The sequence below is a fragment of the Orcinus orca genome, chromosome 7 (genome assembly GCF_937001465.1).
Source record: "Orcinus orca chromosome 7, mOrcOrc1.1, whole genome shotgun sequence".
In the NCBI taxonomy this organism is placed as follows: domain Eukaryota; kingdom Metazoa; phylum Chordata; class Mammalia; order Artiodactyla; family Delphinidae; genus Orcinus; species Orcinus orca.
Window position 1 is genome coordinate 86,275,273 of NC_064565.1, and position 27,078 is coordinate 86,302,350.

A 27,078-nucleotide genomic window follows, 5' to 3' on the forward strand; every position below is an offset into this window, starting at 1 on the left:
AGAAGCCACCGAAATGTGAATCCCGCACACCTCAACGAAGAGTAGCCCCCGCTCACCACAACTAGAGAAAGCCTGCGTGCAGCAAAAATAAATAAATTCACAGAAAAAAAAAAAAGGAAAAACACTGTTGTAACACAGGATGAATCTTAACTAAAAGAAAATCTGACAATTATTCAGCAATAAATTAATGACCTGAAATAAGCTACATATTAACATAATTAATAGTAGTCCAAGTGATTAATCATAAGTTCATACTTAAGTGGTTTTTACTGACTACAAAAACATTCCTGTGATTTTTAAAAGCACTTTATCTTTCACAGAAAAGGTCAACAGCATCTATTTCTACAGTCTCTGGCACCGCCAATCTTCTACAGGTATCAATAAAAATCTGCCTACAGACTTCCCTGGTGGTGCAGTGGTTGGGAATCCACCTGCCAATGCAGGGGACACGGGTTCAAGCCCAGGTCTGGGAAGATCCCACATGCCGCGGAGCAACTAAGCCGGTGCGCCATAGCTACTGAGCCTGCGCTCTAGAGCCCATGAGCCACAAATACTGAGCCCACGCACCACAAATACTGAAGCCCACATGCCTAGAGCCCGTGCTCCACAGCAAGAGAAGCCACCGTAATGAGAAGTCCGCGCACCACCAACGAAGAGTAGCCCCCTCTTGCCGCAACTAGAGAAAGCCTGCAGGCAGCAAGGAAAACCCAGTGCAGCACTCACCACCAAAAGAATAGATATGAGATCCTATTAAAAAAAAAAAAAAATCTAATAATGTTTAAAAAAAAAAACTGCCTACAGACGCCAGCAATTAGAGAGGTGAAATGCTCCTCCTGCATCACTCCTTTTCTGTACTGTCTTTAGCCTGTTTCTTTTAAAACTCATATTAGTATACATAACTGGCATAAAATACAGACAGAGAAGACTGCCCTAGAAGGAAGGTAGTCAGAGAGAGACTGAGTAGTTGCACAGCATAAGAGGAAGAAACAACAGGAAAAAAACCCAACTATCATCACCAAGACACAAACCCAAAAGAACTTCCCTATAGGGCTAGTTTTGGGGTTTAATATGTCACAGGAGAGTACCAATTACATGTGAACAATGGCCATACCTCTAATTTTGGCAGGAAAATGGTTTAAAAATCCCTAGAAAGATCATTTAACTACTCTGTAGGCAAAATAGTTACCACCACATCTGGGCCACTGTGCCTCAGAGAACATCTATGCTAAGATGAATGGGCCTGATTTAAGTTAGGCAATAAAATTTTAATTTTTACTCCTAAATTTCAAATTAAGCCAAATACTTTTTATTTATATCTGTGTATACATCTGTGGAGAAGGGTGTTATGAAATTTTTTTAAGTTGAGGGCAATATAAAACTCTCTCTTGGGCTACTGAAGCAAGGGAGAAATGCTGGAGTGAGAAAAGAAGAACAAAAGAGAAATTAATATATAAAAGAAATCCAGTGTGGTAAGAAAAATCGAGAACCACAGAGAAGAGAGAACACAGGTATCAAGGGAATTAAAAGAAGACAGAAACCTGATGTTACATTTCTGATATATAATTGAGCATTTTTAAAACAGTACACTATTTTTTTTTTTTTTTTTTTTTTGCGGTACATGGGCCTCTCACTGCTGTGGTCTCTCCCGTTGCGGAGCACAGGCTCCAGACGCACAGGCTCCGCGGCCATGGCTCACGGGCCCAGCTGCTCTGCAGCACGTGGGATCCTCTTGGACCAGGGCACGAACCCGTGTCCCCTGCATCGGCAGGCGGACTCTCAACCACTGCGCCACCAGGGAAGCCCAAAACAGTACACTATTTTTGAGATACCAAAAGATAATTAAACCATAGCACCAACAAGTACTGTCAAGAACTTGTCAGGCATCCCACTATACAAAACTTTTTGCTTCATTTGTCCCACTACTGAATTTTATTACATTAAACAAGACAAATGATAGCTTAATGTCAAACACAATCTAAAACACTAAACTCAATTTTTAAATCAAAATTTACTAAGTGCCTTGCTAAGCACTAGAAATACAGTGATATGTGAAACAAATTTCCTACTTTAAAAGAAAAAATCAGGCAAGGTAGCAAAATAAAGAATTTTATACCTACACCAGCTTTTCATTAAAAAAACCCATCTTTAATTATGGTATAACTATTACTACTACTATTTATAATAATAGTGGTAAACATTCGATAAACACCTCAGGAAACATGTTGGGTTCTTCTAATTGCTTTCAATCCTACTAACAATGTTTTATTTCTGTTTTACAGGATGAGGCAACTGAAGTCAAGATATTAAGTAACTTGCTTAAATTTAAAACAGCCAGTAAGTGACAGTACCTGATTTTAAACAAAATACAAGTGATTCCACAGGCCAGGCTCCGTCCTTCAGATTCTAGTGATGGAAACGTTTTTTAATGATTTTTTAAGGGATAATACTTAGAGGAATGAGCACTGGTGCAGAAGAATATTTATTTTTTGTGAGATTCAATGTTTTGTGAGGTACTTTGGTTGAGGTACCTCTCAACTACAAACTTAACTTTAATATATGGAGCATCTGTTTACAGGGAATACACAGAATATAAGAATTCAAAGGGCAGGAATTTCAATACCAATGTTCTAAACTGGGCACCAGGAGGAAAAAAAAAAACAACAGAATAATAACGTTTAAGGTATTTAAGAATTCCTTAGAAGAAAAAGTTTCATAAATAATGTATCAAATACATAATGTTTTATCAAATGATTAAAAATAAATTAAAAAAAATTAAATGCAAGGCATTCATAAATATCAATCAAATAATTAGAAAAATAAGCCATAAAATATTAATAATGCTATCAATTATAAGTTTCACCTACTTTATAAAATGCATTACCAGCAATTACTTATTAATTACTGTACTCAATTACTGTACTCAATTTAGTTAATTCAAATAAGTTATTCAAGAGACATTTAAATTTATTTTCCTCTAAATATTCTTCAAGTATTATTTCAGAGGACTTTAAAAAATACTTAAAATTTCCCAAACTATCATTTTCCACTTACCAAATTGTAAATTCCTAAAAGTAGTGCTTCAATGCAACCATTACTCTGTCTGTCTCGGCTAACTGTAAGCCGTAAATAAACCCACATCAATTCTGGCAAGAACTGCAGTGTGAACCTCTTAAGTCGAACTTCAGAGCTACGGTAGAGCTCAAACAGCTGGTGGCAGACAGGCTCCAGGAGCTAAGAAGAAAATAAAGTGCATCAGTTATTTCCATTCTTTTGGCTGTAACTGTAATTTTTTTTTAGGCACATATACTTGTATAATATTTTTAAAATAAATTCTCAACATTAATTTTTGCTTATTCTGAATCAATGCAACCAGAACCTCAATCTCTATTTAATAACTCAGAGACTACACATTAAACTGACCAATCCAGTAACTGCAAGAAGTACTTTGTGCCCAGATAATAACAACATATCTTTCAATACACTGTACTATTAAACTTATTAGATAATTAGTTCTTTAACCAATGTACTACTTTATATTTAGTGAGTTTCCTTTTCTGTTATTACCAAACCTTACTATCCTCCATTTTTAAAAGTTTCTGTTGGAAGAAAATAATTTCAAATAATCTTGTTGGAAATAAACTTTAAATCTCAATTTAAGACTATGATTTAAACAAATTATATACCACTCAGTAGATAAAGGGACTTGGCAATACATAATATTTGGACATACAAAATGCTCATTAATATTTTAAATACATACAAGTAAAACAGATTACTTCTATGTTTTAAGACTGACAAATTCTACTAATTATATTTATTGGAAAGATTTTGAAAAGGAGGAAGTATAAGTATACAGAAATAGCTTTTCCAATGTTTAACTGGATAATTTTTCATATGATATCATACAATATGACTTATAAGGAACTTCATAATCTTAAAAACTGAAGAAAATGAGCAGTTTAAACAAACCTCCCCTTTTCCCCTAAACTTGTACTGCTAATTTAGACTGGTTTTGTTAGAATAACTGCAGACTTCACAAAACTGGCTATGATTTTAAAATGCAGATAAAACACTGAGAGGAAACTATAAAAAAATTTAACACTAGCTTTTGTTTTGTTTTTAAAAAATTTTTATTGGAGTATAGTTGATTTACAATGTTGTGTTAGTTTCAGGTGTACAACACAGTGAATCACTTATACATATACATATATCCACTCTTTTTAGATTCTTTTCCATATAGGTCATTACAGAGTATTGAGTAGAGTTCCCTGTGCTATTCAGTAGGTCTTTATTAGTTATCTACTTTATATATAATAGTGTCACACTAGTTTTTAAAAAAAAAGAACGATTCAGTAATTTATATGCTTACTTCTATTCTGAATGATTATAATAATATATATATACATTTGTATATCTGCTTGAATGTAGTTATATATGTCTGTAATAATCTAGCACTCTAAAATAAAGTCATTACTTTCAAAATTTTAAATTAAAAGTCAACAAATCCTATGTTGATTGTACAGTTAATATACTTAGATGACTTAAGCTTAGCTCTTAACAAACAACTTTAAAGCTAAAAAAATTTACACACCTAGTCTAGTAACTACTAAGCTCTTTATATGAAATCACTCTCATAGGATTTAAAATATTAAAAAACATTCCAACTCTCCCTTTACACGGAAGTCTAGACCAGTCAGACAATTTGCCCAAGGTTACAGAAATTAGTAGCAGAGAAAGACACCAGAATTCAAATCTTCTGACACCAAGTTGATGTTCTCACTATACCGCATTTCTTATACCGGATGGAAGTGGAGGAGGAGGTGAGTGTTGTTTAATTACAAATAGTGTAGTCCATGTAGTGCCAATAACGAAGTAATAAACTTTTGAAAATGGTCAACTGCTGGCAACTTTGTAAAGTACTGACAACAATATTCAGCTCCTTAGGACAATTAAACATTGTTGCTCTCATAAATTTATGTATTAAAAATATATGTCCATGTTTCAAATCTACTTTCCTCTTTAGTAAAAGACTCTAAAATTGCCTTCTCTAAATTTCACTGGCCATGGTACAATTACAATTTGTCTACGTCATAAAGACCTTATTTTCCTTCCTCAACAGCAAGTACATTGGCATGTAGAGACTATACTTTACTAAGCATTGCAAAGATATACAGAGTTACCAAAATTATTACTCTGCTTTTTTTTAAAAGGAGGGAGGAGTGGCTGGCAATCCAGTAAATTTTCATCAACTCCACTGCAAAATAAGACTGTTAAAAACCTGCCAATGTGCTCTGTTAAAATCTTTAATTCTAAGCATATGTTATCATGCCATCATGTTCTCAATTTTTCAGTGTCAGAAATGACCTCCCCTAAATGGTGCTATCACCCACAGCAAAAGGTGTTAAAAATCATTATCGTCTCGTTAAATAAAAGCTTAAGAATAATTTACACCTTCCCCAAACTTAGCAAATAGTTTTGACATGATAATTACTAAGAGGCATGCCATATGATGAATGCATTGAGAGCAGTTTGGGTGGAATAATGGAGACTGAACCCAAATATGAGTGGGTCAAAGAAAAAATATGAGGTGAGGAAATTGGCACAAGTAGACAGAGACTATGAATAAGCAATACTTTATAAAGTTCATTGGGAAGAAGGACAGAAAAATGGGGTAGATAATAAAATAGGAGGCAAATCAAAGAAGGTTTTTTAAAAAATAGAATATGGTTGTTTATCATATTCCTTTCATCAGAAAGGAAAAAAAAAATCAGTGACAGGGACTTCCCTGGTGGCACAGTGGTTAAGAATCCACCTGCGAATGCAGGGGACATGGGTTCGAGCCCTGGTCCGGGAAGATCCCACGTGCCACAGAGCAGCTAAGCCTGGGCGCCACAACTACTGAGCCTGCACTCTAGAGCCTGCAAGCCACAACTACTGAGCCCACATGCCACAGCTACTGAAGCCCACACGCCTAGAGCCCATGCTCTGCAACAAGAGAAGCCACCGTAATGAGAAGCCTGTGCACCACAATGAAGAGTAGCCCGTGCTCGCCACAACTAGAGAAAGCCCTCACGCAGCAATGAAGTCCCAACGTAGCCAAAAATAAATTAATTAATTAATTAAAAAAAAAACACTGCTGTTTTAAGAAAAAAGGAATCAGTGACATAGGAAAGGGAGGGGATAACTGCAGTAGCAATCTTTGAGGTAGTTAGAGAAGATGGGATTCAGGCCTAAGTGGAAGAGATGGCCTTTGATACAACCTGAGACACTTCATCTACCGAACAGCAGAAATGGCAGGAGAGTGTGGGTAGAGATGCTGGTAGAGTGGTAGATTTGAATGGGAGAATAGAGTTTCCAACTATTTTCTTCTTTTATAATGACACAGAAGGCAAACTGAAAATGAGGAGGAAGGGCAGTAAGTGTGAGGAAAGAGAAGGTATAAAATGAACACTGGGACAGTTGTACCAATGAAATATTATGTGCTCATTTATGATTTTTAGTCCTGCATTTAAATGGAAAAAGTTAACAAAATTGTGTTTTTTCCAGGTACGTTCAGCCGCTCAGGTACAGGCATGAAGTGGATGGCTGGGTTTTATCCAGTGTTGAGATTTTGCCCAAAGAATATGAACTAAGGGAATGACAGGCAAAGGAGCTCAGAATGTTTGCAAGGGAATGACTGTAATGATGGATCAAGAAAATTTAGCTAAGAAAAGAGGCAAGTGAGACATTTGAAGGAAGTGAGACATTGAAGGGAGGAAAAAGGACAACCAAATCATAAAAAAGCAATAGGTTTAATGGTCTCCTTGAAGTGGAAGAACTGCTAGAGTGACTAAGGGATCTGGAAGGAGGGAAAGGAGAAAAATAAAGCAACATGTTGGTCTAGAGATTAAAACTTGAGCTGTAGTACAGGTTGGCCATGATATGTAATATTAAACTTCTTTGGGAATTCCCTTGCGGTCCAGTGGTTAGGACTCAGCGCTTTCACTGCCGTGGCCCGGGTTCGATCCCGGGTTGGGGAACTAAGATCTCTCTTGTGCAACATGGCACGGCCAAAAAACAAAACAAAACAAAACAACAAAAAAAGAACTTCTAGGAAATATACTTTCTTAAGAACTTTCATGGTATTTAAGGCAAATTTGTTTCTTATTAAGTAAATAATACATTTATGTTTCAGAATATAACAAAATCAGGACTAAAAGGGTTCTCCTCCTAGAACTGAAGTCCAGAATTGCTTTGAGAGTCTACGGAACTTAACACTCTGTTTTTCTGAAGTATGAATGCATGGTTAGAATCTTATGACCTGACAGGAGAAAGGATGGAAAGACAGACCTGTTCTAGTAACTGGTTGATTATAATGACTGCTGGGTCTTGATCTTGAGTCTCTCAAGTTGTAATTTTTCTATTTCTAGCCTTGACAAAGTCTCACACATTAGTATTATGAAGTATGACAATACAAAGTGAGTTAATTCTTATAATATCGCGGCTTCCAAAGCATAAAAGAAAAAATGGAAGCCAATACATTTCACATACTTGTGAGTCCTAATGAAAACGACAGCATTTTAGAATCTCATTTCGTATTTTACTATTCTTTTTTTTCCCCCCGGTGATTCTTTTTTGGCCGCGTGGCTTGCAGGATCTTACTTCCCCAACCAGAGACTGAACCCGTGCCCTTGGCAATGAAATCGTGGAGTTCCAACCACTGGACCGCCAGAGAATCCCATATATTTCACTATTCTTCTAATCAATATTTATTAAGTGTTCATTATGCACATGATAAAATACTGGATTCTAGGGAATTAACAGATATATATGTTAACAGATATAGCATATACGACCACTGCTCATGAAGAGCTTACAATTTAAAGAGAAAGCATGAAACAAATGCATTTTAATAAGCAAAGCTTAATGTTAAGACAGTGCAAAACAAGGGATACATACATTCAATATTCACACAGAATTTTGAAAACTCCTGACCAAGAAGGATATGCATATATGTCCATTACCATACCTAAAGTTATAAAACATTCAAAAATACATAGCAAGAGAAAAAGAAGCAAATGAATCCTGCGGTTGCTGCTACAAATAGCAACAGATGCAAGCCCAACTGAGAGCCAATCCAAGTTTAGGAGATAGGAAAGAAAGAGGTCAATAAGCAAGCTTTTAGTGATAGTACAAAAATGAAGATGCACTTTAAGTTAAGCTGCTGGTTAGGAGATGATTACCTGAACTTCTTCAAACTCACTTCAGTACACAGCAGAGGCACTCTTGGAGGCTGTATCTGGGAAGATAAGAAGCTACTTTCCTGTGTGTTCCTTTCATTTCATTTTAAAGCATACATGAATCCAGTGGTGATAAAACTGTATGTCATACTATTGTGTTAATGGAAAGAAAATGTGTGTATTTTGTGTAAGTTAAAACATAGAGCCAATAGCTGCACCTTTTTTCCCTTCTAGCACAGGCTAAATAATAGGAAACTGTTATTCTAAGTTTACTGATCCTGACTATTTAGGCTTTCTCTGATCATTTTCAAACTAAACTTACAGCAGCATCATTTCATGTTACCAGTTTGACTGAATTCACTAATTAGAGTGATTACACATAGTTCTTTACCGTCAATAAAAGGACTGCAAACAATACTTAAAATTAATAAATCTCAATCAGTATATGGTTAAAATTTGGACTCCAGGAAAGGAAACATTCCAGAACAGGAAACAGAGAAAAGTTGCAAATTAAATAAATAATCTACTGAGATGGTGGTCACTCAAATCAAGAATCAAAACATACTGTCCTCAACAGGAACAAATTTAATCAAAACATTAAAAAATATGGAGAGGGAGGTCATGGGGAAAGCCAAAGCAACTATCAGAATGAAAAATAGCAGAAAGAAAGTTTTCCAGTCCCACTGGAAGGATTTAAAAAAAAGAAGGAAAACTGCAAAACTTATATATATGTGTTTTAGTGCACATATTTCATTATTACTACATTAAAATTACTTTTCTTATAAACTCTCCTACCTCATTATTCGAATCTTGAATAACTTTATACAGGGCTGGTACCAGTGTTTTTTTCCGGTGTAAAGTTGCTGCATAATTGGTGATCTGAGTGTCAGGTAATGCCTAAAAGAAAACATCAAAGGAAACCAAAAGTGAACTTAATATTTGAGAAGTTAGAAACTTTATTTTATGAGTTCCTCTTGAAAAGATTTATAATTGAGTCAACTAAGAAAAGTAAAAATAATTAATATAAGAAATAACCATGAGAGTTAATAAAACAAATTAGTTAGGATGTTATATAATTCTTCTAACTACTCAACAATGAGAAATGATTAGAAATCACACATTACACCAAGATTTGCTGAAATGAGTCACCTTATAATCTAGTCTAAAAAATTAGTGTGCAATAAATACTTTTGTTTTTAATGAGGTGTGCATTTTTTTAAGTCTTTTTATTGAATTTGGTACAATATTGCTTCAGTTTTGCATTTTGTTTTCTTGGCCGCGAGGCATGTGGGATCTTAGCGCCCCAACCAGGGATCAAACCCACACCCCCTGCATTGGAAGGCGAAGCCTTAACCACTGGACCGCCAGGGATGTCCCTGAGTGTGGGATATATTTCAATTCTTGTATTTTATGTTCACAAAACACTTATTTCCATAGTGTTTATAAATTATATAGTTTTCAATCAAGTTAATGAGTGATTTTTTAATCACAGGAAATAAAAATATAAGGCACAAATCTCATTTCTGTGCCTTATTAAAACTTGGAGGCTTCCCCTCTTTTATTGAATATATCTTAAAATTTATATATCACCTTATCAATCCATTGATATCAATCCATATCAATTATACTCCAAAGTAGCAAAAACAAGTTTACTAGCTTCATTTTTACATTACCTTCTAGCCATTATTCACATTAGTGCCTAAAATTTTTAAAGAGGTGCAGCTACAGAAACATGTTATTTCATATTTTGCCATTCCTACTTCATAACTTTTGTTTCAGTTTTTCCATGAACATGTATAACTGAATTACTGATATATAGAATCATATGACACATTCTTATCCTCAATCCAATCTACCTTGAATTCTGATAACCATTCTTCCACAACGCCACGTTCAGATCCCAGCATCTTCTTCTACCTTCTATTCCTCTTTTCTCTCTGAAAGAAAAAGGCACTGAACTTGAGGACAGTGTTACTTACAGGAACTATCAAAGGTAAATGATGTGTGCCTTTCACTAAAGGAGAAACTCATCTAGTGTATATTTTAGATAAGGAGGCTTACTTTTAGACTAGTGTTCAATTAAAACAGAACTGTTTATAAGAAATAAGTTCTATTTTTAATGTTACGTTTGAAATCTATTTTCCTAATGCTTTTCTATTTTCCAATTATACTCCAAAGTAGCAAAAACAAGTTTACTAAGTAAAATCAAACTGCACATTACCCAAGACAAATGCACAGTCTATGCCTAGAGCTTTTACCAAATATACAACTGGCACATACAACTGGAAAAAGTTATACATAATAGAACACTGTGACAGATTTTTACAAAGGTAAAAAAATTAGAAATCAAGGGTTATATGTACAGCAAACTGATTATAAACATATATATATTATATGAAATAAGGCCTTTGAAGTAGGTAGATTTATATGTTTTCTAAAATGGAAAAATAGCCAGATAGAAAAAGCAAGTTGTACGACAGTATATAAGCTATAATAATTCCACTAAAAATTATATAAATGTGAAAAAGCTGGGAGGAAAAATATATATACTAAACTATTAAGTGTTGGCCTCTGAAGGAAGGATTACTGAGGATATTCTAATTATGTAACTTTGAATTATAAAAAAAAATAAAAATTGGTATGTATTATATTTTAAGTGAGACAAATAACAGAAGGTTTTTGGTTTTAAATTTAAGGCTCAAAAGGTAACCAAAAGAAAAAAGGAATTTCTTGGGCAGGGAGGGAAATGTCTCCAGAGCAAATGAAATGAAAGTTCCTTTATTAAAAAGACATATTTATCAAAAAGACAATATGTGTCATATTCCATAATAAATTTCTATCTAAAAAAAAGAAATCAGATATTCTAAACCCCTTCCATTCCCTAAATATCCATATATAATACACTATACCAAGCATTATATAAGCAAGGAGTACAAAAAGGAGTAAGAAATACCCCTTATTCTCAAGTAGCAAATGCTCTTAAGATGGACTGGTGGATTTATTCAAATAAATTGCAAGAGGAAAAAAGAGACAGCAGATTAAAAGATATGTTAAGAAAAATCAAGAACCAAAGTATGAATCTTATTTGGACTGATTCAAACAATAAAAAAGAGCATAACACAATTGGAAAAGGTTAAACATGATTTATTGTATGACTTATTACTTAATACTGGATGATACTAATTCAAGGAATTATTATAGGTTACTTTTATATTTGATAATGGTATTATAATTAGGCTTTTTACTTATTTATTTTTTAAATACAATTTATTATTTTGTCCACACCGTGTGGCACGTGGGATCTTAGTGCCCCAACCAGGGATCGAACTTGTCTCCCGCCCCGCCCCGCCCCGGCCGTGGAAGCGTAGAATCTTAGCAACTGGACAGCCATAGAGGTCCCTATAGTTAGGGTTTTTAAAATATTGTTTATCTCTTGCAAGATTCACACTGAAATATTTACTGGTGAAATGATATCTGGGATTTGCTTTTTAAAAATATATATATATATTTAAATGTTTTTATTTTTGGCTACATTGGGTCTTTGTTGCTGTAGGCGGGCTTTCTCTAGTTGCGGAGAGTGAGGGCTACTCTTTGTTGTGGTGCTCGGGTTTCTCATTGCGGTGCTTTCTTTTGTTGCGAAGCACAGGCTCTAGAGCGCAGGCTCAGTAGTTGTGGCGCACGGGCTTAGTTGCTCTGCAGCATGAGGGATCTTCCCGGACGAGGGCTCGAACCCGTGTCACCTGCATTGGCAGGCAGATTCCTAACCACTGCGCCACCAGGGAAGCCCTGGGATTTGCTTTAAAATAATCGGGATGAGGGTAGCCAAAGGAGGAGAGTGCATTAGGTATAGATAAAATATGACTGGCCGTAAGTTGATAACCACTGAAGCTAACTGGTATACAAGTTTCATTACACTACTCTACTTTGTTATAGGTTTGAAGTGTTCCATAATGAACTTCAAGGGGGAAAAATAAAGGATCGATGAACTAACTCTACATACAAATCATAATATACATGATATATTATGATATATATACATGATATACATAATATACATGATATATAAAAAAGGTTCTTAACCTTTTTTGGGGCGGGGCAAAAGCACAAAGTTACAGACCACCTTTGATAGCTGAGCAAAACTATGTACTGATCCCTACTTCAGAAAAAGATAAATATGATGCCTGCATGTACATGATTTTACAAATAATTTCAGGAAGTTCACTGATTCACTAAAGCCCATTAATAGATATGGACTCCCAAGTTATAAACTCGTGAAGAAATGAGACTCTTAAAAATAACTTTATGAAATAGAGCACAACTACACTTCCTAATGATAATGTCCTTCAAAGAAGTCATTTTGTAAGGTTCCTATATTTACTACAATGATTGTTCAAATCACTGTCAGAATTTTCTTTTTTTCTTTCAAGTACCAATTAGTTAAGTAGTACTAAGTACTCTGTATAACCTAGTACTTCACCTAAAAATGGACTCCATGACATAATTATCATTACTGTGTATCTTGCTCTATGCAAACTACATCTCTTTAAAAAAAATTTAACTATAAAAAATAAAATAACAAGCCTAGATCCATCATACATTATAACTTTCAGTTATAAATAATGGGCTAAATATCCTAAGGCAGTTGCCCCTGGAAGCTTCTCAGAAAGAACTCAAGGAGGTAACTGACCAAAAAGCAAAGGAATGATTCAGTCAGAAATTCATTAATCCATTCCATAAATATTTCTTTCTTTCTTTCTTAATAATAATTCATTATTATTTTTGGCTGTGTTGGATCTTAGTTGTGGCACGAGGGCTCTCTAGTTGTTCTGCAGCATGTGGGATCTTAGTTCCCTGACCAAGGATCGAACCCATATTCCCTGCATTGGAAGGCAGATTCTTAACCAGACCACCAGGGAAGTCCCCCATAAGTATTTCTTTTTTTTTTTTTTTTTTGGTACGCGGGCCTCTCACTGTTGTGGCCTCTCCCGTTGCGGAGCACAGGCTCCGGACGCGCAGGCTCAGCGGCCATGGCTTACGGGCCCAGCCGCTCCGCGGCATGTGGGATCTTCCCGGACCGGGGCACGAACCCGTGTCCCCTGTATCGGCAGGCGGACTCTCAACCACTGCGCCACCAGGGAAGCCCCCCCATAAGTATTTCTTAAGCAAAAACTATATACCTGCCATTATGCTAGGAGCTGGAAGTACAATGGTAAACAGAATCAGATGTAGACTCACTCTAATGGGGCACTTCCCTAGTGGAGGAGGCTAAACACATTTTTGCAGAGACAAGGAGTAAGAAGGAAAGGTACACGAAAGCGTAAAACAAAGGAACCTAGTGCTGGTGAAGGTTTCTCTGAGGTAGCACTTAAACTGAGATATCAAAGATCAGGAGGAGTCAAGGGGAATAGTGAAGGAACATTCTAGAAAGAGGGAACAGCATATAAAAAGGTTCTGTGGGGGCTTCCCTGGTGGCGCAGTGGTTGGGAGTCCGCCTGCCGATGCAGGGGACACAGGTTTGTGCCCCGGTCCGGGAAGACACCACATGCTGTGGGGCGGCTGGGCCCGTGAGCCATGGCTGCTGAGCCTGCGCGTCCGGAGCCTGTGCTCTGCAACAGGGGAGGCCACAACAGTGAGAGGCCCGCGTACCGCAAAAAAAAAATAAAATAAAAAATAAAAGGTTCTGTGTCAAGAAAATAACATAGGAAGATGTAGAATCTGAAAGAATATCCAAGTGGTTAGGAGCACAGAGAGCAAGGGGCATGGTTGAGGGCAGAGAGAGAGAGGCATGGGCTGATGTTATAATAAACAAGACCTTCTAGTCTACATTAAGTATGGAAAGTGACTGAGGATAAGATTAAAGGTTTGAAAGGCTTACCTGGCTATGATGTAGAGAACACTCTTTCAAAGCTAGCTGCAAAATTCCCATTAGCAAGAAGACTAGGGGCTTCCCTGGTGGTGCAGTGGTTGGGAGTCCGCCTGCCAATGCAGGGGACGCGCGTTCACGCCCTGGTCCGGGAGGATCGCACCTGCCGCGGAGCAGCTAAGCCTGTGCGCCACAACTACTGAGCCTGCGCTCTAGAGCCCACGAGCCACAACTACTGAGCCCACGTACCACAACTACTGAAGCCCATGCACCTAGACCCCGTGCTCTGCAACAAGAGAAGCCACCGCAATGAGAAGTCCACGCACCGCAACCAAGAGTAGCCCCCGCTCGCCACAACTAGAGAAAGCCCACGCACAGCAACAAAGACCCAACGCAACCAAAAATAAATTAAAAAAGATAAAAAAAGAATTAGGTGAAGAATACAAACAAGAAATTCAAAAAAGAAAAAGAGAAAAAGAAGACTAAAAATATTCCAGGCTTGCTATATATAGCACTTGCTCTGAGAGTTCCTACTAAGTCAAGTCAAGTCTCTGGAAGTTAAAAAAAAAAAAAACAAAATAGCTACTGATAATAAAAATGGTTTTTATTTACAAAGTACCTGAAAAATAAAGTAGGTTCCATTTTTATTAAGCTTCAAATAAAGTATAAAAAGTAAAAGCAATGCCTACATTATTTTCTCTGGAAATAATTTTTTTAGGGATAAATTCTAACATCTGAATCTCCCTTTAATATTTCCCTTTTAACCCAAGTCTCTTATGAAAGTATAAACAAGAGGGGCTGTTTTGTTGATATTACTTACAACATCTCCTTCTACCGCCTCATTATCACTAATGAGTTCAGCAGGCCACAAGACTGAGGAAAAATAGACTGAATTTTACGTCCTCTTTGAGAAGTACTCCAGAAAAGGAGGTAAATACTTTCAATAAATATACTACCATGTAAAGAAGAAAACCACAATTTCATTCTAGTGGTGACAGAAAGGACTTATCTTCCGAAATAAAGAAAATAGGAACTTAAAAAAAACACACAAAACTCCTTTATTTCCACTGCTGAATTTTAATAATGATTGATTTTTGCTTTTTATTTACTGGAAACTTAAAAAGCTATTCTTCCTCTGTACCACAACTATTACCTCTAATTTTACAAATATCCTTAGCTATAAATATGAATAGTTGATATTCAATTATTAAATAATTTTGAAATAGTTATTATAAATAGTATATGTCTATTAAAAAAAGGAACTTAACCTAACTACCTCCCCCACCCACAAAGATAAACAGAGTTAACCATTTGGTATGTATTTTTCTTCACATACATGTTTATGTATATGCATGTATGTATATGTGTGTGTATACAGTTTAAATATAGTTGTGTTCATTGTACATAGTATTCTATAATTGCTCTTTCAATTCTCAAAAATATATGAAAGACCTATAGTTCAAGCTCACTCTTTTTAATGGGTGTAATTAATTATAAGTATAATCCCATAACTTATTTATTTACTAATAAACAAATCTGTTTTCAACTTCCTTATATTACAAAAAAATGCTGCAATACACATCCTTGTACATACTTATGTATTTCTATTGTTATCTTCTGTAGTATAAATTCTAAAACTTGAATTTGAATTTTTTTTTTTTTTTTTTTTTTGGTACACGGGCCTCTCACTGTTGTGGCCTCTCCTGCCGCGGAGCACAGGCTCTGGACACGCAGGCCCAGCGGCCATGGCTCATGGGCCCAGCCACTCCGCGGCATGTGGGATCCTCCGGACTGGGGCACGAACCCGTGTCCCCTGCATCGGCAGGCAGACTCTCAACCACTGTGCCACCAGGGAAGCCCTTGAATTTGAATTTTTAAGGTCACAGGATATAAATATTATTAATAGCATATGCAAATACAAATAAATTCTCAAAACCATAATCCATCATATAATTTTAAAGAGCATACGATTGTTACATATACAAAATAATTTCTTCCTGCTCTATTTATAAAGTTAATACCTTAGCACTGAAATCTAAAAAAAATCTAAATCTAAATAACTCAATTTTTCTACATTTGTTTATATGATGTATATGACTTTTAAAACTAGAACAACAAAAATCGGTATCAGAACATTCAAGTGAGTACTAGTTACCAAAATATTAAAAATTTAATACACAGAATGCTGTAATGTATTTGAAAGAGGCATGGCAAAAAAGATACCACAATATATTTTACTGTATTTTAAAAATCAGTCTGCTTGTTTAGTAAAGGCTTGAATCTTCTAAAGTTAAAAACCACATCTATAGTTTACTCTTTAAACAACCTGAAAGTTATTTTAGAATGCAATATGAGATTAAGATCTAACAATGTTTTCTCCCAATAAAAACTGTTTTCTCAGTTGTTCTAACACCTTGTTTGCATGTCCATTTTTTTCTAACTTGCAACACTATTTTTATCATACACTAAAAGTCCCACATATATTTGGAACTATTTCTGAGCTACTTTTCCCATTAATTTGGTACCAGGACTATAATATTTTAATTACTGTGGCTTTATAATGCACTTTATAATAGTACAAGTCCCATAATAATTCTTTTTCCTAAAAATGTATTTTATTATTATTGCCTGCTTATTCTTCCAGTTGAATATTAGACTTCTAATGGTAAGTTTCTTTCCCATACTCTATCCTTATTGGAATTAAATTTACAAATTAATTTCAAGAGACATCTTCACCTAATTGAGTTATCCAATACAGAAGCATGGCACTGCTCTTTATTAAAAATCTTCTTTTAGGAATTCCTGGTGGTCCAGTGGTTGAGACTCCATGTTCCCAATGCAGGGGGCCCGGGTTTGATTCCTGGTCAGATAACTAGATCCCACATGCCGCAACTAAAAGATCCTGCGTGTTGCAATGAAGACCCGGCATAGCCAAATAAATAAATATTTTTTTAATAAAAATCTTCTATATGTCTGTATAAATTTTGTGTTTTCTTCATATAGATCAACACATTCAAATTAAGTTGATTCCTAAGTATAATCTTCTGTGGACAACTGGTTCCAGACCCATTGCAGATACCAAAATCCAACAATACTCAAGTCCCAGAGCTGGCCCTCCCTTATCAGCAGATTCAACCAACCATGCATTGTGTAGTACTGCATGATTGATATTTATTGAAAAGATATCTGAGTATAAATGTATCTGCACAGTTCAAACCAGTGTTGTTCAAGGGTTAAAAGTTTATATTTTCCTGCTGCGACTGTGATTCTTTTTCATTATTTCAAATTAGCTGTTGTTACACACATAAAAATAAACACTTTCTTAAAAAATCAAAACGAGGGCTTCCCTGGTGGCGCAGTGGTTGAGAGTCCGCCTGCCGATGCAGGGGACATGGGTTCGTGCCCCGGTCCGGGAAGATCCCACATGCCACAGAGCGGCTAGGCCCGTGAGTCATGGCCGCTGAGCCTGCGTGTCTGGAGTCTGGCTCCGCAACGGAAGAGGTCACAACAGTGAGAGGCCCACGTACCACAAAAAAAAAAAAAAAAAAAAAAAAAATCAAAACGAACAAGTTTTTAGATAAATATTTAAAACACTGAAAATCACTTAAATTAAGACTCGTATGTTTTAGGAAAAATTTATAAACTAATAAGTTATCTTTTTACTAACTACAATGAATTAGAAGGTTTTTTAAAATGTTGACTACGTTATAGAAAGGGATAAGAAAAAGCAAGTACAATTAATCAAAAATGTTTTTCAAATTCTTTACGAAAAACATCAGCACAGCTCTTAAAATAAAAAAGAAAACCAAACATTATTTTTTGAAAGAAACACAAATATTTTTAAATGTAATATATACTGCATCAGAATCCTTATCTGATATAGGGCCCGGAATATATATTTTGAAAAAGTTTTCCAAGTAATCCTGATGACCACCCTTCAGTTAAAAAAAAAAAAGTATCACATCCAGGTTAAATTTCTTATTTTAAATTCCTGTATGATCTCTCCTACAACCACAAATTTGGCACACCAAAGCACTTTAGTTTCTACCAATACCATTTTTTAAATGACTGCAAGTTAATTAACTTTAGATAGAAGAACATAGTGGTGTTAATAATAATTATAACCAAAACACTAACATATTTCCCCAATTTTAATGATACTAATTTTAAGACAGTAATTTATTAACAAATTTAAGTAGGAAGTAAGACACAATCCTTTATTAAAATGAAACAAAATGTTTAAAGGATAAGAGCATAAGCATATCCATATAATCACATATGACTTTTAAAAATTATCCTTGGGCTTCCCTGGTGGCACAGTGGTTAAGAATCCACCTGCCAATGCTGGGGACACGGGTTCTATCCCTGGTCCAGGAAGATCCCACATGCTACGGAGCAACTAAGCCCATGCACCACAACTACTGAGCCTGCATGCCACAACTACTGAGCCCACATGCCACAACTACTGTAGCCTGTGCGCCTAGAGCCCGTGCTCCACAATGAGAAGCCAGTGCAATGAGAAGTCCGAGCATGGCAACGGAGAGTAGTCCCCGCTCCCCGTAACTAGAGAAAGCCCATGCGCAGCAACAAAGACCCAAGGCAGCCATAAGTAAATAAAAAACTAAACAAGACCAAAAACCCTTACTTTAAAAAAATAAATAAAATAAAATCTATGGTTGAAAAATGTAACGTGGTCCCTTTCTTACAGCTCATACTTCTCCCCCACCACAGCTTCCTATGTTCTGGCCATATTCTCATTTCAGTTCCTCTAGAGCTTCATGCACACCTTCACCCTAGGGATTCTGTGTGGACTGTTCCAGCCTGGAATGCTGTCCTACAATCGCTATTTAAATAACTGGCTCCTTCCAATCCTGTTAATCTCAGCAGGCCTTTCTTGATCACTTTATCTAAATAGGAGCCCTTTCTCCCTTCTCCAGTATTTTCCATTCCAACAAATATGGTTCATTTCCTTCCTAGGGCTTTGGATTTTATACCTGGTATATTAAACCTTATTGTCTATCTTTCCCATCAGGTCACAAATTCCATGAGAACAGGGTCCTTTTCTGTTCTGCTAGCATTTGAGGGCTCACTATGGACTCAATGCTAACAAGTATATTATGGTATCTAGACATATGACAGGTACTTAATGTATATTCATTGAATCAATGAACCACATAGCTTATATGACCTTGGACAAATCGCTTAAACCCTTTGGGCTTCAGGTCACTACAATGATAAATTACTTTCTAAATCTAAAATCCTATAAATATATTTTAGTACCTTCATTTGGAAAACAGAACAGTACTAGTTACAGAGAAATTTTTTAAATATATGTTTTCTAACTAGAATCAGCATCTTTTAGTATTTAGAGGTAGCTACAAACACAGTTATAAACATACTGCAAGCCCTCTTTTTATTTAAACAGACAACATGGAATTCTGAAAATCATTTCTTCTACTGTGTTACACCCATCCCATCATCTGATGTATAAAAGCTATATTTATTTATTTTATTTGTTTATTTATTTTAACATCTTTATTGGAGTATAATTGTTTTACAATGGTGTGTTAGTTTCTGCCTTAAAACAAAGTGAATCAGCTATACATATACATATATCCCCATATCTCCTCCCGCTTGCGTCTCCCTCCCACCCTCCCTATCCCATCCCTCTAGGTGGTCATAAGCACCGAGCTGATCTCCCTATGCTATGCAGCTGCTTCCCACTAGCTATCTATTTTACATTTGTTAGTATATATAAGTCCATGCCACTCTCTCACTTCGCCCCAGCTTACCCTTCCCTGTCCCTATGTCCTCAAGTCCATTCTCTATGTCTGCGTCTTTATTCCTGCCCTGCCCCTAGGTTCTTCAGAACCATTTTTTTTTTTTAGATTCCATTTATATGTGTTAGCATACAGTATTTGTTTCTTTTTCTGACTTACTTCACTCTGTATGACAGTCTCTAGGTCCATCCACCTCACTACAAATAACTCAATTTCGTTTCTTTTTATGGCTGAGTAATATTCCATTGTATATATGTGCCACATCTTATTTATCCATTCATCTGTTGATGGACACTTAGGTTGCTTCCATGTCCTGGCTATTGTAAATAGAGCTGCAATGAACATTGTGGTACATGACTCTTTTTGAATTACAGTTTTCTCAGGGTATATGCCCAGTAGTGGGATTGCTGGGTCATCTGGTAGTTCTATTTTTAGTTTAAAACCTATATTTAAAAGCAAAAGTCAAGCTGATATTCTAGCATGCAGATCAATTCGGGCCCATATTGCCTCACTTCCAGAGTATGAAGCAAAATAAAGAGGATATCACAGAAAATGATTATCTTTTTGGTGACCATGGTAATGGCAACCTTTATTAGCAAGCCCTGAATAAAACATAATGAAAAAAATAATAAATTGCTGGAACATGATCTGAAAGAGGTCAATAACTACTTGCCAGGAAGCAAACTCACAGTACTTGCACAAGTACAGTAAGTTCTCCATTAACAACACTGGTAGAAATTGTGTCTTAGCTGATAGTCAGCATATATATTCTTTTTTAGGAATTGTCAATTTAGAGAGAAAAAGGATATAACAGGCAGTACGGCCTAATGGTTAAAGAAGACAGGCTCTTGCTCTAGACTGCCTGAGTTTGAATTCTACCTCCTTGACCTACAAGTTGTGTTTCCTTGGGAAAGTTACTTACCTAACCTGTGGCCTCAAATCCCTCATTTATAAAATGGGGATAATATAGGTACCTATGTCAAAGTTTTTTTTTTTAAAGATTAAATAAATTAACACATCAGTGAGCAAAATTATAACTGCTCTCAAGGGTTTCTAATGGACCAAAATTATTGTATAAACAAACCTATACAATGATCAGGGCAACATATGACAGTAAAAAAATGGCTATGCTACTGAAAATTTTCAAACTAGGCCAAAAACTATCTAGATATTTCAAGGTATAAATCAAAAACAAAGCACTTAACATGTGCTATTACTGTACTGTAAATACCAAATTCCCTAAGGAAAAAACTAGAGCTGCACTGTCCAGTTAGTTTTAATTAATTTAAAAAAAATAAAATTTAAAAATCAATTCCTGGGAATTCCCTGGTGGGCCAGTGGTTAAGACTGTGTTTCCACTGCAGGGGGCCTGGGTTCAATCCCTGGTTGGGGAACTAAGATCCCATAAGCCGCGTGGCACAGCCAAAAAACTGAAAAAAAAAAAACTAACATTGTATTAAAAAAAAAAATCAATTCCTTAGTTGCACTAGCCACATTTCAAGCACTTAGTAGCTACATGTGGCTAGTGTCTCCCATATTGGACAGCACAGATGTAGAACACAGACATTATCAAAGAAATTCTATGATCAGCACTGATCTAGATGTAGCTAGATAATACAATTATGCTGAATAAACTCAGTAATTCAAGAGCTGTAATATTTAGGTAACAAGTTAAAAGACACAACTATTAAAAAGGAAACATTTTCAAAAGTAAAATTCAAAGGCAATAATTAAGATGTGACTATTCTCCTAGGTAAAACTGCTTAATATATAGAAGCTACCCACCAAAAATTACCAAAAATTCTAACATGTCTGACTATGGGAACTTCATTCTTTACCCTTTAAAAAGTTAAATTCTATAATTTTACCTCCGTTCTAAGATCAGTGTTCCAATGGAGGAGGTGGCACAGGAATGCGGCAGAGTTCAAGTGTGGAATTCATTTGTTGAGACTTAAATGTTTTCCAACTCTATAAAAAATGAAAACAAAAAACTGTGAAATAGTGAGAGAGAATATCCTCAAGAATGTAATATAAAGGAGAAAGAACAATTTTGAAAAGGCATTTATAATATAGTTTATCTAATTTTAAAAATAATTGGGATTATTTTTAAGTTTTCTATAATAACTAGGCTATACTTATGTACCATTATCAAACCTATTTTAGAAGACATTAGATTTGGAAAAAAGAAGTCTGAGTTTTAGTTTCAAATTTACCATTAAATATCTGTAAAGACTTCGAGTAAGTTAAATTTTCTGGAGCCTCACCTGAAAAATCTACAAAAATAAGTACCTCCCAGCCCAAAATTCTATGAGTCCAACTTTTGAAACATATTACAGTGATCACACACACACATACACACACACACGCAACGATCATTAAAATTTTAATATGCACTATAAAACCAAGCTTAAATAAGTATCAATGGCTACATTATAATTTTGGATAAGTTTCACAGACTGAAAATTTTATCATTTTGAGAAAGAACATAGAAAATGCTGTTACTTGAACTTTTGGCACAAAAAATATTAAAAATCATTTTCAAATTGATAAAAGTATACTTTTCTCATAAAGTAATAACTATTTTCATGTAGTTGTTGACCACATTATACTCTACTTCTTTGATTCAAAACTTATCACAACTTTAAAAGCTAAAACACCAAAAGAAAATTAGCATTTTAAAATATGTCCATTAACAAAACTTTTTTTTTTTTTTTTGCGGTACGCGGGCCTCTCACTGTTGTGGCCTCTCCCGTTGCGGAGCAACAGGCTCTGGACGCACAGGCTCAGCGTCCACAGCTCACGGGCCCAGCCACTCCGCGGCATGTGGGATCTTCCCGGACCGGGGCACGAACCCGTGTCCCCTGCATCGGCAGGCGGACTCTCAACCACTGTGCCACCAGGGAAGCCCACAAAACATTTTTTAATACAAAGAATACTGCAATAATATTCTCTTGGAGTTAAACAACATTATCATTGTAAAGTCTCCAATGTTTTCCAAACTGAAGATGTGTCAGGACCTCCTACTCCAACCATCTCGTATATACTGGGCTATCGCATGGGATTTTTATTTCATGAGAAGTTCTGCAGTGGGGAAAAAACTTGAAAAGGACTAGCAAGTTTTCTCTGTTAGTCTCTGGAAAGATACACAAGAAATTGGTAACACTCTGGGAAGGGGCAGCTGGTGCCAAGGAGACTGTCTTTTTGTACCTTGGGAATTCGGAACCACCAAGACAATCACCAGATTTTGAAGCAGTGCAGGCAGGCAGACTTGAGAGCTATGCTGGGAAGACTGTCTCTGACAGTCTTTCAAGGCTAAGGATACAGATACTAGGCTGTCAATTGAGGAAAAAGCCAAAACAAAACAAGGAAACCCAACAGGGCAAATAACAGGAAAACTGAGCCATTCAGAGTATGTTCTTTAACCACAACCAAAGTAACCTAGAGATCATTAACAACAATTAATAAATAAAAACCTAAAAAACCCCCAACTACCTGGAAATTTTAAATTATACTTCTAAATAATCTATGGGTCAAAGAAGATATTAAAACCAAAATTAGGGACTTCCCTGGCAGCCCAGTGGTTAAGACTCCACACTCCCAATGCAGGGGGCACAGATTTGATCCCTGGTCGGGAAACTAAGATCCCACATGCTGCACAGCACAGCCAAAAAAACCAAAAAAACAACCAAAATTAGTAAAAATGCCGAACTCAGTGCTAAGAAAGATATATTAAAGCTTATGGGATGTAGCTGTAGCCTTATTTCATATGTAGAGAGTTCTTACTTTGCATGTATTAAGCAAAGACATAGTTCCTATATGCATTTAGGAGTTTCAGTTAACCTGGTACCTTGCAAAGCCAAGATTGCCTATATTAGCAGAGAGGCTGAAAAAAAAAAATCAGTGGTTTTATCTATTGACAGATATCTATCTCTAGAGGTCAGAGAGGATAGCAAATGAGTGAAACAGAAAACAAGCACACAATAGAGGGAAAAAATCAACAAAGTCAAAAGTTGGTTTTTTGAAAAAAAAAAAAAGTTGGTTCTTTGGAACTTCCCTGGTGGTCCAGTGGTTAAGAATCCGCCTTCCAATGCAGTAGATGTGGGTTCGATCCCTGGTGAAGGAACTGAGATCCCACAGGCCACAGGGCAACTAAGCCTGTGCGCTCTAGAGCCTGAGCGCCACAACCAGAGAGAAGCCTGTGCGCACCGCAACAGAAGATCCTGCATGCCGCAACAAAGACCCCGCATGCCACAACTAAGACCTGATGCAGCCAAATAAATTATAAAATATTTTTTAAAAAGTTGGTTCTTTGAAAAGATTAATAAAATTGACAAACCCCTAGTAATACTTATTAGAGAAAACACAAATTACTATGAAATTTTTAGACATCAAAAAGACAAGAAGTTATGATAAACTTTATGCCAATAAATGTGACACTTGGCATGAAATGAACACATTTCTTGAAAAATACAAATAACCAACACCGAAAGATACAGAATATCCATACAGCATCATGGATATTAAAGAAATGTAATCTATCATTAAAAATCTTTCCATAAAGAAAATCTCAAGTGCAGATGGTTTCACCAGTGGATTTTTCCAAACAGTTAAGGAGGAAACAACACCAAGGTTGTACAGGTGTCACAGTCAATGATAAAATATTGAAAACTTACTTTCTGAGGTTGAAAACAAGAAAGAGGGACTTCACTAGAGGTCCAGTGGTTAAGACTCCACGCTTCCACTGCAGGGGGCGCTGGTTTGATCCCTGGTCAGGGAACTAATATCCCACATGTCGCAGAGTGACGCCAAAAAAAAAAAAAAAAAAGAAGAAAGAGATAACCATTATCACCACTTCTATTCAATACTGTGCTGGAGGGCCTAGCTACTATATCAAGTCAAGAAAAAGATATAAGAATAATAACCAGAAAAGAAAAAAGGTCATTATTTAGAGATGATATTATTAATAGACAATATAAATATGTACCAAGAAAATTCAGAAGATTCTACAGAATAATTATTAGAATTAATAAGTGAATTTATCTAGGTTTCTGGATAAAAGGCTAATATATAAAAATCAATTATATTTCTGTAAACTAGTGTTTTTTAAAAACACAACTTCAGGCTTCCCTGGTGCAGTGGTTAACAATTTGCCTGCCAATGCAGGGGACACGGGTTCCAGCCCTGGTCTGGGAAGATCCCATATGCCGTGGCGCAACTGAGCCCATGCACCACAACTACTGACTGTGCTCTAGAGCCCACGTGCCACAACTACTGAAGCCCACGCGCCTAGAGCCCGTACTCTGCAACAAGAGAAGCCACCACAATGAGAAGCCCGCGCACCACAACGAAGAGTGGCCACCACTCGCCGCAACCAGAGAAAAGACCACGCACAGCAGCGAAGACCCAACACAGCCGAAAACAATAAGTAAATAAAATAAAATAATCAAATAAATAAAGCAAATAAAAACACAACTTCCAACAGCATTTTTTTTAAAAAAGAAAGACATCTAACAAAAGATGTGCAAGACCACTACACTGAAAACAAGAAAACATTTTTGAGAGAATTTAAGGGTCTAAATAAATTGAAGGACATACCATGTTCACAGGTTGAAGACTCATAGTAAAAATGTCAATTCTCCCCCAATTGATTTCTGGTTTCAAAGCTATCATAATCAAAATCCCACTCTTCTCCTTTTAAAGAGAAATTGACAAGCTGATTCTGAAATCCCTAGGGAACTACAAGGAGCCAAGAATAGTCAAAGCAACCTTGAAAAACAAAGAAAATTGGAGGACTATACTGTAAAATATTAAGATCTGTTATAAAGCCATAGTAATTAGCTGTACAAGTATAGTAACTAAAACTTATCAATGAAAAAATAGAGCCTAGAAAGTCACACACAAATAAGACTACTTTATTTATGACAAAGGCAAATTGCAGTGCAGTTGGGAAAAGACATTCTTTTAAACAAAAGACGCTGGGTCAACTGGATATCCCTATAGAAAATAATGAGTGTATCACGATCTCTAACTTTACACAACTCAACAAAAGTAAATTCCAAATAGAATGCAGGTCTAAATGTGAAAGTAAACAAACAAAAAACCATAACAAAACATCTTTATGTCCTTGAAGCAGGCAAATATTTTTTAAGCAAACACAAAAAGCACTAACCATAACCATAACAACAACGATAAATTGGACTGTATCAAACCTGTCATCAAAAGAAACTGAGAGTGAAAAGGCAAGCCAAAGACCAGAAGAAATCAACAATACCTATGCCCGATACCTAGAGAGAGATGTGACTGCTTGGTGGGGGGGTAAGGCAGGAAAACTGTAAGATCCATAACTTCTCCAGGACAGGGAGGACGTCTCAGATGTATCTGTATTCCCAGTTCCTGGGACAGGGCTTAGCACAGTTAGCACTTAGTTCATGACTATTGAGTGAAGGGCCTAACAGCAACAAGCAGTCAGTCAGCGGCAGACTCAGCTGAGGAGACAGGCAGCAAGTATGGTAAAGACTACTAGTTCCCATCCGATAGAGAGCCACACCTCCACTCGCAATGATCTAGTCTATACAATCAGCTAAAGCCATTTCTGACCCTCACTTACAGCTAAGTATGGCCAAATGACTAAGTTCTGGTCAATGAGATCAGAGGAAATACCGTGTAGGGAATTCTAGAAAGGCTTCTTTCCTTCTTTTTTTTTTTGTCATTCACATGTGGCTTGCAGGATCTTAATTCCCCAACCAGGGATTGAACTCGGGCTCACGGCAGTGAAAGCATGGAGTCCTAACCATTGGACTTCCAGGGAAGTCCCTAGAAAGTTTTCTTAAAAGATGGAAGGTATGCCCCTTTTGTCCTCTGCCTTTCTTCCTCCTTCCTTCTGCCTAGATCATGGATGGATATCCAGCAACCATTCTGTGATCTTCAGAATAGAAACCACATACTAAGGATGGCAAAGGAAAGAAAGAGAATGGGTCCTTGACAAGTCTATGGAGTTGCCGTACCAGTCTTAGAATATTTCTGAATTTGTTTTTACAAGACAAAGAAATGAACTATTATCTTATTTAAGCAACGGTTATTTCTTATCTCTGTTTCTAGCAGCCAAACACTATTCCCACCTGATAAGGTAAGAAAGAGACTGCAGGAACAAATTTACGGTCTAAGATGCCAACAAGCCATCTCAGTTATGCTTCAATTTAATGCTAAGAATAAAGTG

At 36.2% G+C, this 27,078-nt stretch overlaps 1 protein-coding gene across 4 annotated transcripts in view; it reads right to left on the minus strand.

The window, feature by feature from the left end:
• Positions 1–27,078, minus strand: part of HYCC2 (hyccin PI4KA lipid kinase complex subunit 2) — a 73,295-nt gene that overhangs the window by 37,667 nt on the left and 8,550 nt on the right. For 2 of the 4 annotated variants that reach the window (XM_033430185.2, XM_049712311.1), the window contains exons 3-7: positions 24,536–24,639; positions 21,731–21,830; positions 10,076–10,156; positions 9,015–9,116; positions 3,052–3,231 (exon numbers count right to left, since the gene is read on the minus strand). In XM_033430185.2, the coding sequence (XP_033286076.1) occupies positions 3,052–3,231; positions 9,015–9,116; positions 10,076–10,126 (333 nt within the window). In that variant the 5' untranslated portion in view covers positions 10,127–10,156; positions 21,731–21,830; positions 24,536–24,639. Of the gene's footprint in view, positions 1–3,051; positions 3,232–8,222; positions 8,279–9,014; positions 9,117–10,075; positions 10,157–21,730; positions 21,831–24,535; positions 24,640–27,078 lie in introns of those variants that run through there. The other 2 variants (XM_033430193.2, XM_033430207.2) reach the window with 2 other exon arrangements.